The following is a 16759-nucleotide window of genomic DNA, read 5'->3' as shown; positions in this document are numbered from 1 at the left end:
GCTTTTGAAGTTATGAGCACAAAATGTGAAGGGTGAACGAAAAGCTCAAAGGTAGATGGGTTTGCTGTCAGAGAACTGCCTCCCACCTGGAATTTTAATTGCATTTCAGTTGGAGTGGGACCAGAGGATGAAAAATGATGCAGCTCAGCAATAAAAGGACAGGGAAACTGGTTGTCAGTATGCCAGGGTCTTCTCTTACTTTCAGAGGAATAATGTTTGCAGTCTTCAGGTAATCTACAGGAGCATTGTCCCTTATACTGAGGTGAGACCAGTCCCCTCCAATTTAATCCAGCTGGCTCAGTGTTGGGACTTAAAATACAAGATTGTGTTAAAACCACTATTCTGGCATGTCCTCTTTTGTGCCCGGCAGGAGTAGTTGGCTAGGTCAGTCCTGCCAGCCGGTGACGGCGGTTGCCTGCACAGTGTGCGGGGCGGCTGGCTCCAGAATCCGCTCCAGTGCAAGGTCGGCCAGGTTAGTGCAAAGCACTGCTCAGTGGTTTACACCAAAACAAGCAGCTTTGCACCAAATCGAGTTGCCCTGCATCATTTTCTGCCAAGCTCTGCTGGACAGCAGTTGAGCAGAAAAGGACATCAACTTTTATACCAGTCGGTCATTGTGGACGTATTTCTTCTGTAAGAGGGTACTCTTAAAGCAGAACAGGGGGTTCCCCAGGGAAGCATCACTGAAGAACTGACTTCGGTATGCTTAGCATGCTCGGTCAGAAGTTGCAAGCTCAGGAAATGTTTGGGCTGGTGCCTTCAGGCAGGCTGGTGTCACTGCAGAATGAGTGGCTTGAGGGCTTTTTGCTGATAGTAAGATTTTTTTGCATGTTGGGGGTTAAGGCAGCCCCTTCCTACCTCGCTCCCAGGTAGGGTGATGCGCACGGTTAGCAGCATTGCACCCCAGCTGCCTGCAGGCTCTGCAGGTTGCTCGCTCCATCGGTGGCCAGTGCGCTGCATTTAAGGATTCCTCTTTCTGTAATGCAAAGAGAGTGAGATAAAACATTTAGTGTCCCTGGGGGTTTCATGCCTCATTGGCCCCAGATCCTCCGGGTTTTCACTCATGAGTCAGTCCTGCATTTTGCATGGTACAGGACTCACAAGTGCCATTTGTTTATGGTTGCAGAGCTTTCTAACCATCAACTTCTCAGGATTTATTTTTACTTTATAATCATAGGACGGACAAATTTATTTTATCTTTATAAAAACGTAGAGCAAATTTAACGTGGGTGGGGATTATGAAGCTGAGTGTGGAAGTCTGTAACCAAAGCTCTGTAATCTGGAAGGTAACATGCTCAAGAGCTTCCTTGACAGTAGGATTTAGAGAAAATGTCAGCTCTTACAAAAGGTAATGACTAGAGGATTTCTTAAAGTATAGCCTGTGAGTGGTACTGTGCGGACAGACAGCCTGTCTTTGATTGTGCCTAATTTTTCTCATTAGAAGTTCAGTCTTTTAGAAGGATCAAGGCAAATGTGCATGGTCCAGTAATGCAGCCTTATCTTTTAGGTGACGCGTGCACAATGGCAGACTACAGCCGGCTTAAGAGCATCCTCCTAGACCTTCAGGCTCATCGTCAGAGCCCTCCGAGGAGCCCTGCGGAGGACAGAGCGTCCCAGAAGCGCTCCTTAGTCGAAGACATGTTTAAGCACTTGGATATAAACAGTGATGGGCATCTCAGCAGCTCTGAACTGGCTCAGGTGGGTTTATTGCTCAATGAAAATTGAATTATGAAGTGGATTGCATTTTTCATTCAAAGTGTAAATCGAATATAGCACAGCAGAATTCTTGTGAGAATGGTCGTTTGTAACTGTCTGTCCAGCAGGTGAAGGAAGAAAATCGGCTGCAGCGTGAGTCTCTTTCCCCATCTCTGGGGAGACGGTGTTGTCTCGAACATTTGAAGCTCCTTTGCAAACAAACAGCACGCCGTTTTTCCAGCGCCGTCCTTGCCCCTGAAAAACAGATGATAATCCTCACTACTAACAGTCCTCTTCTGAAGTGCTTCCAGTTAGCTGGCTGGTGTAGAATTAGTCTGGATATTTAGATGTATGTAAGTTAGGAAGAAGCCTCGTACCTCTTCTTTCCTGCCTTTTGGACCTTGTATTACCATACGTTAACATGACAGTAAAATTAAAATATTTTAACAGGCTTGTTCTCCAAGGATCCCCATGCAGATACTGAAATGTTGATTAGCTGAACCTAATAACATTAGAAAAGGTGCAGAGCCTGAGAAAACTGCTATTTCTAATTATGGGCCTGCTGTGCTGTTTCGGTTCATCTAATGGGTAGAGTTAACCCAATACGCAGCGCAGGCACGTGAACCGGTCACTCTGCCTGCCGAACTTGCTCTTTTCCAAGCGCTCTTCAGAAGTGCCCGGTTGTGCTTGCCGTTGCGCTGGATAATGGAAGCTGGGAGCAGGGGGGACGCAAGCAAGCTTCCTGCTCCCTCCCCGGCGCTCGCTGCCGAGCAGGACGCTTTGCTCTGAATTTTAATCCCAACACTGTTGACATGACGTGAGAGCCTTTTTGCACAATGCAGAGTGTCAGCGCAAATTCTCTCAGATCTCACAGCTATGAATATATACAATACTTCATCTAAATTCGATGATTATATGAAGATATGGTAGATGTAAGAAAACACTTTTGTCTGAATTCAGAGCCAGCTTTTGCATAGTGACATCTAAGTGTCTGTTCTCCTCTCCAATTTTTTACCCTTTTTACATGAAGCTTATTCCATCAGGATATTAAAACTCAGCTCGCGTGGAAATAAAGGTTTGGCAGCCTGCGCACCATTATCATTAGGAGGCAAGAACGCCCTGCATTTTAAAGGACGAGAGTTCAGTGCCTTCAGGTCTGCAGCAAAGTCGCTGCGGGCTTCGTTTGCCGGGGTGCCTGCTGCCCAGATCTCTCTCACAAGAGCAAGCGTAGACCTTGCCTCCTCTGTTTTTTTTAATTCTCCTGTTCTCCTTGTGTTACTAAAACTGCTCCAGCAGGCTCCTGCTCTCCATGCAGCCCAAAGTCCTTGGCTGGTGAAGGTTTTCGCCCCGCTGGAGCTTGCTCCAGATCGTTGAACAAACCGGATCAGCAAAAACAGCATTAAAAAACACTGAACCTCCAGCTCCCTCCTCGCTTGGCTCTTCGGGAGACTCGGTCAGCAGCTCCAAAAAAGCAGCCTGGAGGCAACGGTCGTCTCGCCCTTGCTCCGCAGCTTCCCTGCAGCCCTGCACGCGGGTTAGCGCAGCCCGAGCTGGCGAGCGTCGCGGGAGCGCCCGCGGTGTGCGCACAAAAGCTTTCGCCGGCGTCATGACGTTGGCAATGTAGCCACCTCTCCAAAGACGTCATCGTGCCAGTTAATGCTAAATACAGACAAGCCATGTATATTTTTAATCCCCCACTCGCGGGTGCAGCAGTTTGAAGGTGCCCCCGTAGCAGTCGCCCCGTGAGCCCCCGCAGAGCTTGCGCGCGGGCGGCAGCTGGGGGCTCTCGCGCTGAACCAACGGCATGTCTGTGCTGCATTTCTTCTTTTTAGTTCTTGCACCAAGGTGATTTTCATGTGCTATTACACGACCAGTTTATTCCCCCCGTTTTTAAGAGATTTATTAGCTAATAAGAGATTTTTAATTTTCCATGTTATAGTCTCAACAGATTTTCTTGGCTTGTTAGGTAGATTTGTGATTGATTTGTGTTGGCTCTTTTAATTTGAAGCTCTGTGCAACTTCACATTCCTCCAAAGACAGGCGTTTTATTGCCCACCGGTAGAGGAAAATAAAATGAATGTGGTGCAGTGGGAGATACTGTGATCTCATTCTCTCTGGCCACCAGATGAGCTGTTGCTGTGCATTTCCTTTGTTTTATTTAAAAGAAAAATAGTCTCTGGAGCACCACAATCTTGTCTGCAAAGAAAAACCCGAGACAGGTAACGTGCGCAGCTGCAGGAAAACCAAAGTCATTTTTAGGGTTTGAATGATGGTCTTTACGCCTGAAGCGGAGGCTCAGTGCAGAGGGATTTCTCCCAAGGGAAAAGCTGGAAGCGGAGCCCCTCCGGAGAGGACGGCAGCCTGCTATGTCCCCTTGCTCCCCAAATGCCCTGTTGAACGGTTTCCTTCTGGACACAGCAGGGTGAAATATCCAAGCAGTTTTGCAGCCGTGGGTATACAAGGCTATTAACAATTGTAGTAATTGGAATGTTATTTCCATTTAAAACTTTAATGCATTTTAAAGTCAGATTCATAAATCTGCCGAGTATGTTGCAGCTAAAGGTTTTTTTTTCTCTGACATTAAATCAAAAGGACTAGTAAAAACTTGTCAGTCTTATGAAAAGTTAATCAATTTTCAGTACAAAAGTAGACAAAGGGAAATTTCCATCTTTAGAAGATTGATCTTGGAAGTTATGGTTGATCTCACTTTTATTGAACATTTTTACTCGCTAGGTGAAGGGTCATTTTTTTAGCATTATTACTTTAAATTGCTTTAATATAATGGGCCAAGGCTGGAATAGCAAATAAAAGCATCTTTGGACTACAGCAGAAAGCCTTCCTGCTTTGCAGATGCAATATTTCAACAGTTTTCTTTGCTCTGAAATAAATTTAGAGAACCTGTCATTTTAATTATGCTTGGGTCCAATTTGGGCTTTTGGCTAACTTGGATGTATGACATCTAAAGCTTCTTCAATTTCTCTCTGGTAGAAATTGTGAAATGTTTAGAATATATAAGAAACACTGTGAGATGCTGAAAAACACATTAGTGTTGAATGCAGCGTCGGCTCTTGCCCATTCTAGTCCTAAAGGCAGAGGATGCGATTGCATCCCTTCCTAGAGAGGAGAGAGAAAAAAAATCTTCTCTTCTCCTGGTTGAGTATTCAGGTTTGGATAGTTAGCTCTTTTTATGGTATTGGAGCCCAAGCTGTTCCTGTCCTCTAAGAAATGGTGGGTCTCAACCCCCTCTGCAAAGGCGACAGATGTATCTGGAGGAAGGAAATCCAGGCAATGCTGTTCCTGATCCTCAAGAAAAGTCTGCCCAACCCTTCTCCTCCCTCTCTTTTCTTCTCTTCCTTCCTGAGAGGTCTGAACGCAAGAGCCCGGGCTGGAGCATTTGCTGTGCGTGCCGGGGTAGCCCCATGGGCTGAGGGCAGTGAGCTCCTCTTCCATGTGGGAACGGTGTGCTCAGTGCCCAGGGCGCGGGTTCATGCCACCTTTGAAACTGTGCCGGTCTGTAAGAAGGAAGGGGAAGCATAACCTTGCCCAGAGATGGAGGAATTGCCTTCGGCAAAAAGAGGAGAGGGCTGGGTTTGAGCCCTTGTCTCTACTTCTCTTTGTGTATTTTATCCAAAGGTTGTTTAATGAAAAATTTGCTGGGGGCACAAGGACCGGAATCTGTAGCTTAACTTTACATGTAACATTACATGCTCTCTTGGCCCCAGGTAATGAAGAAGGAGGATCTAGAGGATGATTTATTGGATTGTACGCTAGAAGACCTTCTCCGATTCGATGATTACAACAACGATGGCTACTTAACCCTGCAAGAGCTCTACACAGCCTTCCGTGAGTCACGATGCTCTTCCATGTCCTTGCTGTTGACAGAGGGTAGGCCAGGGACTAATGTGCGTGAACACCTGTAATGGCAATGTTGTCTTCCAAGACACGATCAGCAAAGATAATCCCTTTTTGCATTTTGTACCATGAAAATTAGTATGAAAGGGCTTGTTTCTAAAGCTTACTGTGCTCCAAAGGACTGAGCATGAACTAGGAGGTCGCTAAAAGCATGCAGGACTAATTGTTTTGTTCTGGTTTCTGCTGTGGTTCTTGCTGGAGGCTTCTTGTCGATGGCACTGGAAGGATGTTGATATTGTGGCCAGGTCTGCAGACCTAAGTATATGGTTTCTAAGTAATCCTGAGGAACAGAATATGTGTGGGAAAGCCTTTTTCTTCTTTCTTTCTTTCCTTGAAACCTGTCCAAATGTGTTGTGGCAATGTGAGTTAGTTTGGTGTGAGGGAGGTATTTTACTGAATATTGTGCCTAGGAATCACGTTTTCTGCCTTTCGTTTCCATGTTAGTAAGTAAATTACTGTGTGATCTCGATGCATGTCTCAGCACCATTTGCAAGTATCCCTAGATCACCGAGCTACTTAAACAGTGTGACAATGAAGTATTTTGGTTATTCCATTTATTTTCATAATATTATGTTCATGCTTGAAGTTAAGCCTCCATTGAAGTACTTCCCTGAAAAAGGGACACGCTGTCCCCTTCACATGGATGGGACAAGATTTTATTGGTGCCTGCAAAGCCCTTTGAGATACTAAAAAAGTAAGAAAGACAGAAAATGTTATTTTTTGTAACAATCAGGGTAGTGAGCTACAGCGTACGTGCACGTGGTTTATCCCAGGCGTTGTTAATTGTCGTTAAACAGAGGCCGGATTCAGCCGTTGAACTGCTCCGGGCCGGCACGTGACCGGTACCAAACCAGTTACATCGTGAGCCGCCTTCTCAACTCTCTGCATATGGCATTTTAAAGATAAAGTAATTTCAGTAAGGGGATTCTGTCCCTTGATTTAATATTATAAACCGCGCAACTGTGACATATGAGTGCGGCACAGACACGCTAAACGGAGCCGCCCGCTCCCATCCCGCTTGGGGAGCCCAGCTCAGCGTGCCGAGAGGGCCAGGGCGAGCCGGCCCCTGCCCTGCAGCAGCACGTTCATCCTCGGTGTTACCTGGCAAGCCGGACTGGAAACGCAGAGCCTCTATTTTTACTGAATCTCCTCTTTTCTAAAGAGGGTGGTTCCTGTTTTCTTTGCTTCCAGCTTTCCATAAAAAAGAAAAAAAAACTCTTGGGATAATAATATTTAAACTGCTTTAAAATTAGCCCCAGCTGTCACCTTGGACCTGTTTGAACCACATATGCATTTAATTCAACACAGCAGACTCAAACTAGCAGATATACAGTAAAACATAAAACCTCATACATTAAGAAGGCCGTAAAGCGAATTAACCCGGCTGTATAAAGGCTTGACATGCAGTTACTTGGGAGCATATTTGGTTCAATGGGTTCTCAAAGTCACAGCAACTCCAAGCTAAATTCCACGAGTCATTTGCATGAGTGTTTGGTCCACTGAATTTTAAATAGGCGATGAACAGAGACAGTAATCGATAAAGTGCAAAAATATTTTAACAGAAACCAAAGCATAACAATGAGTGTCTACCAGAATTTTATATACAAAAAAAAAATCGTTCTCCATCTGCAGATGAAAATTAGACTTACTTCTCCATTTCAGTTTTCCCAGAATCCCTGCTTTTATTATGAGCAGTTAATGGGTCATCAACTTTTAAAATCAAAATTTATTGCTTACGACTTTAGAAACTTTGCAGTCTCTGTAGGCGAAGTTTAGTTCTTGGTGAAAGTGCATCTTTTACCTTTACTTTATTATACAATCTAAGAAAAACATGTAAAAATGTTTCTTCTCCAAACAGTTGCCGTGAGTGTGCAGTTTGCTTTTGCAGTCCGTGTTTCTGAACTGTGTACTTCATTATGAGCCAGAATTTGGCTAGCAACAGTAATTTAAAGGCATAACATCCAGCGCATTTTTCATATTTGTGGCCCATTAAGGTGATCCTTTGGTTGCTCGAAATTGCCCCAAGTGCCTCCCACGTGAGTGCTGGCGGGAGGCCCGCGAGGATGGCTCAGCAAGCTGAGGAATCTAATTACCGGGATTCAGCGGCATCAGAAAGTCTCAATCTAATTTATCCTCTCAAAAACGATGTTACATCTGTTCCGGTGCCCCATGCTTCTGCACAGCGTTGCAGTCTACGAACGGCTTGAGGATGACCTTGATAATGCGAAGAGCTTTCCAATTTGTCTTTCCTTTGCTGCTCTAGAAGGTACATTTCATTTTAAAGAGTCTCCTGGCCTTTCCGTAATGAACAGAGCCACAAAATTGTCTCTTGCTCTCAGTTTGTGTGTGTCTCTCTCTTGCTTTCTCTTGACCCTCCTTCTCTCTCCAAGACGCACAGAGGGTTGAAGGGTATTTTTGATCCCCGTCCATGCTGATCAGTTGTAAATGATTGGAAACTGCATGGATGAGAAGAATACAGTCTCTTGCCCTTTCTGAAACTTGGTTTCAGCATTACAAGGTAACAGCTGCTACTTTAAATGATCATTTCTAATCATGCTAATTATTTGCATACAGATGTTAATGCTCGGTCCGAGATTTTGGGAGAAATAGTGGCACTCCTGCTTACCCTCTCCAGTGTGCAATCTTTCTCCTGCTTTTCTGAAAGACCTTTTGTCCCTGAATCCTAATGATTCAACTTTTAGGAGTTTGCGTGTGTGTGGATGTCTAGAAATATCTATTAGAACAGGATTAAATATTACTTTTTTAATTCATCTTAATCATACATAAATAACATATGAGACGGTTCAAATGTTCTCCTGGCAGCTCTGGAAGGAACAAATTATAGGTGTCTTCTAATTTCTCATTAGTAAATTTTATTAGATAAGCAGGCTCAGGACCATAATTTAAAAACATTAATTTTTAATGTGATGATCTCAAGATTTTCACATTCCAGAAATATTAAGAGTACTAGTGAGTATACTTGTCTGTTGTCTTTTCTTTATACTGTCACAAAAGATTCAATGAATGAGTAATAAATAAAAGGCATAGTTGTCATAAAAGCTATAGCAGAGCGTGCATCTAATTAATCAGCATGGAAATAGTGTAGTAAATTGGCAAGCACATCACCCAGCTGAGTACTACTTTAAATATGCTCAGATGAGTGATTTTTGGATATAACTTCTGGAAGCATGTCTGACTGGAGGTCATTACAATTAGGCATGTCACTTTTGGCTTTCCTTTTGTCTTCGCTAATGGGCAAGTAGCAGGCTGGCAGATGTGAAAGTCTGGCTGAAAAAAAAAAATCAGTGTAATCTTCTACATCTATATTATCATCAATGTGGACAGGTCAATTTGTAATACAAATATGTCAAAGAGAGGGAAAACATGCATGCCATCAAAATGGCTTTATCTTGTCAACATTGTTTAGCTAATAAGAGGTTATTAACCCAAAGACAAAATCCCCTTAAATTCCATCTCGTTGCCAATTAGAGCCCGTTCCCACCCAACATTCACTTCTGACAGCTTGCCTTTGCATTTCATTATATTTTAGCAAGCGTAAAAAAGGCCTCTCGCAAGCATCTTTGCTGTCCTGCAGCAGCTTCTTTGCAGTAGGTCACACTGGGTTTAGAAAGCTTTTTGACGGAGGTCGTGCAAAAGATCGGCAGTGTATCGCTAGGTCAGGCTGGAAATTCCGGCAGGAGATAATTTCCGAGTCGCAGAGCGGTGCCGGCTCGCGGGCTGCCCCTGTGCCCGGCATGGGCCAGCAGCGCGCTCGGGGCTCCCGGGAAGCCTGCTGGGTCGTGCTGCTTCTGGGGGCTCTGCAGTGACGTATTGAGATCTTTGATGTTGTAGCTGGGCTAGAAAACCCACAAGGATGGTTTAAAAGAAAAATACTTTATTTTTTCAGTTGCAACCTTGATTGATCCTGTTTGAAATCTTATGTCCAACCATTCGTGCGTGTGTGTTACATGCAAAGAGAGAACGTGATAGACGGAAACTGCCTGTTCCTCTGGGGCAGAGGTATCGATGGGCGTCAAGAACATGAGCGTGGTTTGGAAGGAGCAAACAGCAGCAGTCTGCTGTTACAGCGTCTCTGGAAAATACCTCTTGGGGACTGAAAAAGGCCGGTGAAGGGAGTGACAAGTAACAAATGCTCTCACGCTTTTCTCACTCTTCACCTTTTTCATACTTGCCGTTATAATATAATACTGTTACACTCTTCAAAGCGTTTGTGTTCATTCCTGATTTTGTTTTGGTTCTGATTATATTTTTTTCCCCCTGTCCTTAATACGTATCTAAAGCGCATGATGGAGACTGAGCCATGCTGAAGGGACCACGGGGTGACGGTCTGCAGCGCTTCAGTTAGCCGGGTGTGCTCGGGCTGTCGGGTGGCCTCGCCGGGTCCTTCACGTACCTGTGCAGATCCCGTCCCGTGCCCAGTAAATACCCCATTCCCGCTGAAGGCATTAAGATCACTCATAGGGCTTCGTCCCAGTGCTTCTGGAAAATGTTCTTAAATGTGAAAGAAAATTGGGAAAATGCGTTCCCATTCTGAGCTGCAACCAAGAACGATACAACTGGCTTGGGCCCTTTATGCTAAACCTGTTCAGTAGTTGAGAATTCCTATGCATCCATATAAGCAATATATTTATATAAGAGATTGGTGCTCTATTCATTTTAAAAGGTATAGAGAGAGAAGAAAATGACCCTGAAACTAGCCTGTGAGAATTACTGGATAAATAGGATGCTTACCCCTCTGGAAGCACATCCGTATAAATAAAATGTGATCGGTTTTTTGGATGTCTCGCGTTCTGCAGGGCTTGCAGGCAGCACAGCTGCTAATAGCGTCTCTCTCGGCGAGGTGTGGAAAGGGGCTTAATCACACAAAAGGCTGGAGAGCAGCTCTGGTTCAATGAATGGTTTCCTTATGGCACCGCTAACTCTTTTTGGAGGTCGGGCATATGTGTGTTTGCAGCAGGAGGGTCGGGGACACGCTGGACATCAGCCGGAGGAGCAGAGCATCCTGCGGCCTTTCAGTCCCTGCAGCTCGGGCGCTTTGTGTTGGGAAAAGGGAAGGAGCCGGGGCAGGTTTCTGGGAGCCGGGGCTGGGCACAGGTACTGCGCCTGCAGAGCCGCGTCCATGAGTGGCGGACTTAGAGCCGTGCTCCCCAAATCTGCTCCCGCTGTATCCCCAGGCAGGCAGCGGACCTGCACCGTGCAGGGGAGCGACCCTCTCCTTCCCCCGCTCCAGGCAGTCTCCCGAGGCTCGTTAGAAGCGCTGAGTATAAACCAAATTTATTTCTGCAGGGTGTATGGTTTTGATTTTCTGGAAACTACTTCAGGACGGAACTTTCTAATTATTGCGGAAGCGTTAAGATTCGTGCTTGCCCGTGAAAAGCAAAGGTCCACTTTGAATAGGAGGGAACAAAACCTAAACAGAAGTTGTTGGGTCAAGGGGGAGAGGGTGTAGGAGTCGGAAAGGAAGCATTCAAAAGCGTTGCTGTTCCTGACAGAAATCCCATCCTAAGGGAGGTTACAAATAAATTGCGTGTGATGAAAATGAATGCACATACTTGGAAATGTGTGGTTGTAATATGAGTATTCCTCATACACCTGGAAAACCAGGTGTTCCAGTGTAAAATTGCATCTGGAAATTACATTTTTAGATTAAGTGTTTACTCAAGTGTTTTACAAATCTGTTTTCCCCATCGGTATGGCAACGTAGGTTTGGATACTTGTTACTCCTGTCTTTCAGCTGGGTTGGTCAAGCCTGATTAATTATATTGGACAACTACGTTGTAGGATAAAAATGTTCCGAGTGAGGTGTTCTCCTCTTAAACATTATTATTATTGTAGCAACAGCTACCTGCATGATCAAATCGTAGTGCTAAAATATTGACAGCCCCTGCACCCTGCTCTGGCTCCTCAGCTGCAGCCTCCTCGGTGCGCGATTTCCTTTCATGTTGCTGCAGAGAGTGGTACAAAGTTGGAAATAATTCATCAGCTCACCGCCATTGATTGCTTTCTCCCGTGAGCTACGCGATATCTAAGCTTCAAGCACGCCCCGGCAAGCAGGGGAGCAGCAGCCGCCTCCTGCGGCTTGAGGCAACGTTGGAGGGTGGTGGGAACGACCCGGGGAGAGGAGCGAGCTTCCTTCAGGTGGCTGGAATAATGCATTTAATAGCACAATCTTGTAGCAAAAACAAAGCTAAAAACTAAAAACCAAGCAAAAAGCTGAAATTTGGGCTCAGTGAGGACAGCTGCGGCAGTGCCGTCTTGCAGGTGGACACCACCGTTCCGTAACGTGGAGATATGGAAAGACACGTTGATGTGGTTGTCCCATCTTCTAGGTGCCCAGGCCAGTGATCTCACCTCATCCTGGGCTGTCGTGTCTGGCTTGCTCGACCTCAGAAAGGTCCCTTAGGAAGAAAATTCCCCTCGACAGCAGTCGACTCTGCGCTGAGGCTCTTTGCACAGAGCCCGACATCTGCTGCCGGTGGGGCTGGAGTCCAGGCACGGGCCCACGGTCAGCGATGCTGCTGGTTAGCTCCTGAGACCTCCTTGCTCAATGCTGTTTGGCTTTTTAGGTCATTTTCAGAAACACCTCGCTCTTTGCCTTGCCCACAGATGGAGCCTAAAATGCCGAACTTCAGCACTAGGAATGACCCTGCCGCACCCAGAAATTTAATTTTTGAGTGCTAGGAGACCTCCGTCATGGACATCTAAGTGAGCACACCTTTGCTCCACTTGAGCAGGGTGGTAATTTTTGGATGTGGAAAACTTTCTTGCTCTGATTTTCATTCTTGTTTTCCTCCTCCTAATATCAAACAAACACTTTCCGCAAAGAAAGTGCTTTTTTTCCCCTCTCTTTTTAAAGCTGCCCTCGTTGTGAACTTCTTCAGTTCTGACCTGCAAGTCAAAAATGCATCGCTGGGTGCCAGCGTGGTGTCCCGGACTGCCGCACCTCCACAGAACAGCTGTAGGAGCTCTAGGAGAAGGGGGTTGCTACTGCAAGTTGCATGTTCTCCATTGTTTTGCTGTGTTTTGCACAAAGTAAAAGGCATTTTCTCAGAGGAAAAAATGAGAATTAACTTGTAACAAGAAAGACAAATTTAATCCAAGCAAAAATGCTTCAAAAGCTAAAATATGGTTCCAGAGGAAAAAATTAAGAATGCTCAGAGCAAGGAAAACTAAGTTGCACGTAGATACATGTTTACCAGTGGAAAGAGCAGCGTGTTTCCCTTAGGCCAAAAAGGGGAATGTTTCTACGCTGAGATCAGAGATTAATCCATCCAGCCAGGTTTGCTGTTCAGTCGTCTGCTTAGTTTATACATTATGGCATTACGATTTGAATTAAGAGAGTCCCCTGAAATAATATTTTGACATGATTAATGGGAAATGAAGACATGGTTAAAATGATTGTAACTTTATGCTTTTTGATTTAAAAAAAAAATTGCTGTCTAGATTTTTTTCATGGTGAGGCAGGGAGAGTTTCTGATGCTGGCTTTGCTGTTTCCGTGTACGCAGGCGTATCCATTGCCCACCGGTACCAGTGCACCCGAATGTGAATTGCCAAACTGTAGCAGTTTTTCAAATACCTCTCATTTCAAAAGATACCATCTGGAAAATGTCAATGGGCTTAATATATAACGTTTGAATGAGACACAATGAACTAATTACAAGTTGTTATTGGAAATCTATTGTCTACAAATTGCAAAGAAAACTCACTAGAATACAATGTACTGGTGATTTTAAAATGCTCTTCAGGGTGCATTGATTTGTTAATCTCTGTTTTAAATGTAAGAATTTCCAATGTGGAGCAGAGCAAGTGCTTCAGAGGTGATGTAGTACAAACCGTATCAAATGTCTAAACACACTCTCGCAAGAATAGACTATCTAAATATTTATAAGTACTTATGAGTGACTCACTGGCGCATAAAACCAGCCAAATACCATTTCTCAAAAAATTATTTGATCCATACCAGCTATGTTCACTGAAGCAATTTGGCATGCACAAATAATAGTATTTTTAGTTACGTGCAGGCACAAAATTACATCAGTGAAGAGGAAATACAAATATTGGTGAGATCCTACAGTGACTGACTGGCTGTCCTAGCCATAAATGTGCACCTGCAGATCATGTAGGTAGAGGTCTAAAAATTATAATTTGCATTTTCAGTTAGCTGTAAATAGAGAATTGGAGGATCTCCTGTGGCTTCATTTTGTTCTTTCAAAAGCAGAGTTTTCTAAGAATCACACCCAACCTTTCAGGCTTGTAAGTTGTTCTCCCTCCCGTAAATACCTGTTTTTCTAAGGAATTTGGGAAGCATACAAAGCAAGTCATGAAGCAAAAATGTTTCTTTTCACTAAAAATGGAGGAAATCATAATTATAACACATAAGATTTTACATACTCAAAGGCAGAAGATGGTAGCATATTGGAGAGGATCTTCCCATGTCTCATTTAACTATATACAGACTGGAGCATCTTTGCTACCATTTTCCTTTTGTTTGGCGTCTGTTCTACTTTGTTTTTCCCAGTCAGTAATTGCTCGAGCAGTATTAGTCTGTTGAAATCTGCCTTCGTCTAAGACAGTCTGTTGCATATGTTCCCTGTCTGCCATTTCAGGCATCTCAGAGATGCTTTGAGTTGCTCTTCCATGTACGTGCTCTCAATCTTCGCCTCTGCTAGTTTCAGAGATTCCTAACTTTTAAGGCCAAAAATGCCCCTTCTGTATTTTCCTATTTATTTATGTTTGATTTTTGTATTTCTTCCAGATCACGAGTAGAATTGTTGAACAGATTTGGGCTTAGGATCTCTCTCCCCCCCCCCAAAACCCCACTAGAAACAACCACGTGTGGTTGTTCCCCTACGAGAACTAACGTTTGAGATCTGCTGGTCAGCCAGTTCTTAGCTCATTTAACACCTACTCTATTGATACTGCATACTGCTATAGAGCTATAGGGCTAATTTTTTTAATCAAAACTCCAGAGCAGCCATCAGAAGGTTGCCAAGTGCGGTGCCTGTTCCCAGAGCAAGTGATAGGATTTATGTGGAGCCACAGCTGAGATGTTTTCATTTCATGTTCTTCACAGGAGAAAATCTCCTTGACAAATTCAGGATGTCGAGATACAAACTGGAAAGGTAGCAGTAGGGAGCTGAATAAGCTGAGCTCAAAGATTGGTTCTGCAATAATACTTCCAAAAAGAGTAAAAAAGGTGCTAGCCTATAGGAAAAAAAAGTAAAATGTTTGCCATTTCCTCTTAACTGGTGGAGACGTGAAAATTTGCGGTGCTGGTTTTCATCTTCTTGCCGATGTTAAGGAGACAGACTCGAGCAGAAGGCAGGGCAGCTTGGCAGGGAGGGTGGTTTGCCACGGGTAAAGGATGGATGATGGGTGGGCGCCTCCGAGGCAGCCGGGGCCAAATAGCTGCGCGGGTGCAGACCCCCTTGCCACCATCCAGGAGAGGATACTGGTGAGATGAGCCTCAATGTCATGAGCAGGAAGGACTTCTCTTCCAGTGCAGCCCCCAGCTTTCCACCGCGCCACGGTTTGGAGACAGCGTCTGTCCATAGTGCCGATATCTGTCCGTAGCATGCTCCAGAAGCTTATTCTCTGGGTTCTGGATGATCAAAACTTTGGGAAGAACATCAGGAGCCATCAATAGAAATAAGTCAGTCTGTGCTCCAGCCTGCCGTGCTTCCAGAGCTGCTGTTTCTGCCGTGAAAGTTTCCCTCAGCGATATAAAATCCATCAGCAGCATTCACGTTTCTGTTCATGCACACCAATAGCTACAGCCCCATCGACTCATGTTTGAAGCTGCAGTTAGATCCTATATCTTTCACCACAATCAGAGCCATGATATCCAAGTAATATTATTAGAAACTTGTGGCTTTTAGAGAGGATCTGTGACTGTGATTCTCAGAAGAAAGAAAGAAATGTGCTTTGTATATGCCAGTCTGAGGCTTTTTTCTTTTTATTTGTCATTCTGTTCCTCATGCAAACCTGAATAATGTGTTAGAAAAGGTCACAGGTACCTTCCTGGACACTGGGAAGCGTTTGGAGCTGTTGCCTGTTCTGTGGCTGTTTGAAACGTTGCATCAGTCCGCGGTGCTATTCATCACAGCCCTGCAAAACTGCTGGAGTGACGGAGGGGGAAAGAAGGGAATGCAGAAGGGAGAGGGAATAACATTAGTTTAAAAGCAAGGTGCAAAAAAAAAAAAAGGCAAGGTGAAAGGGAGAGTAAAAATATCCTCATCCTGTGGTTTCAAAATAGTTTTTTTTTTATGTGAAATTAAATGGGAGAATTGAGAGCTTGAAGGAGCTGAGTAAAATTCTAAAAACACTTTCAGGATATATTTCAATATTAGCTATATTTCCCAGGGCTTTTCCACAGTTTAATTCCACGTCATTTCAATGCAGGGCTCCAGTCTGATAGAGCTTCTGCTGAAATTGCTTTCAGGAAGAGGCCGATTCTGAAGGTTTTTCTTGAAGGATGTTGCTCACACCGACTTTTTCTGTCTTTTTGTTCTTCTCTCTGGATCTGTGACCTGATTCTCCATGTCATTCATGCTTCCTTTTAATTGTAGGGAAAATAGGCTTTTCGCAGCGTTTGGTGCTCCCTTAAAGCAGAATTGTCCATCACGCCCCCTTGGGTGCAGTCGTACCTGCAGCCTGCATTACATTACTGCTGTTCGCACGTGGAAATAAAAGAAAAAACACACTCCTTTGCCCCTGGTCTGTGCGAACCTGAGTCATTGCCAGCCATGACATCACATCAGCTGAGTGCAGGCAATGCCATTGCAGTGCTGCTTTCTACAGCAAAGGTACTTTATGCATGCTTTTAATATACAATCTCATAGCTATTATTTGATAGCCCTTGTGGTTAGAATCCTAAATATTTTGCTGCACGTCTCCCTTTTATATTCTGCTCACCTTCCTAGAGCTATTGATCTAAGAAGCCCTTTGCTTGGTGGAAAGAAAAAAAAAAAATCATTTCTGCCATGAAAATTCAGGAGCTGTGTACTGAGCCCTTAGCAATGTGATGAGAGGAAACGCAGCACTGCTACTGCCTGTCCAGGCTTAATATTGTCCTGGTTATCTAATCTATCTCCATTAGCACAGGCCTCTCGAATGCTCTTAATAAAATTA

At 44.4% G+C, this 16759-nt stretch overlaps 1 protein-coding gene across 1 annotated transcript in view; it reads left to right on the top strand.

Moving 5' to 3' along the window:
* FSTL4 (follistatin like 4) overlaps positions 1-16759 on the top strand; it is a 251808-nt gene that overhangs the window by 139667 nt on the left and 95382 nt on the right. Inside the window, exons 4-5 of the mRNA XM_026063318.1 lie at positions 1508-1698; positions 5418-5538. Of these exons, the coding sequence (XP_025919103.1) occupies positions 1508-1698; positions 5418-5538 (312 nt within the window). The remainder of the gene's footprint in view (positions 1-1507; positions 1699-5417; positions 5539-16759) is intronic.

The sequence above is a fragment of the Apteryx rowi genome, unplaced genomic scaffold (assembly GCF_003343035.1).
Source record: "Apteryx rowi isolate R43461 unplaced genomic scaffold, aptRow1 scaffold_2, whole genome shotgun sequence".
NCBI lineage: Eukaryota > Metazoa > Chordata > Aves > Apterygiformes > Apterygidae > Apteryx > Apteryx rowi.
This window is presented reverse-complemented; position numbering and strand designations above follow the sequence as displayed.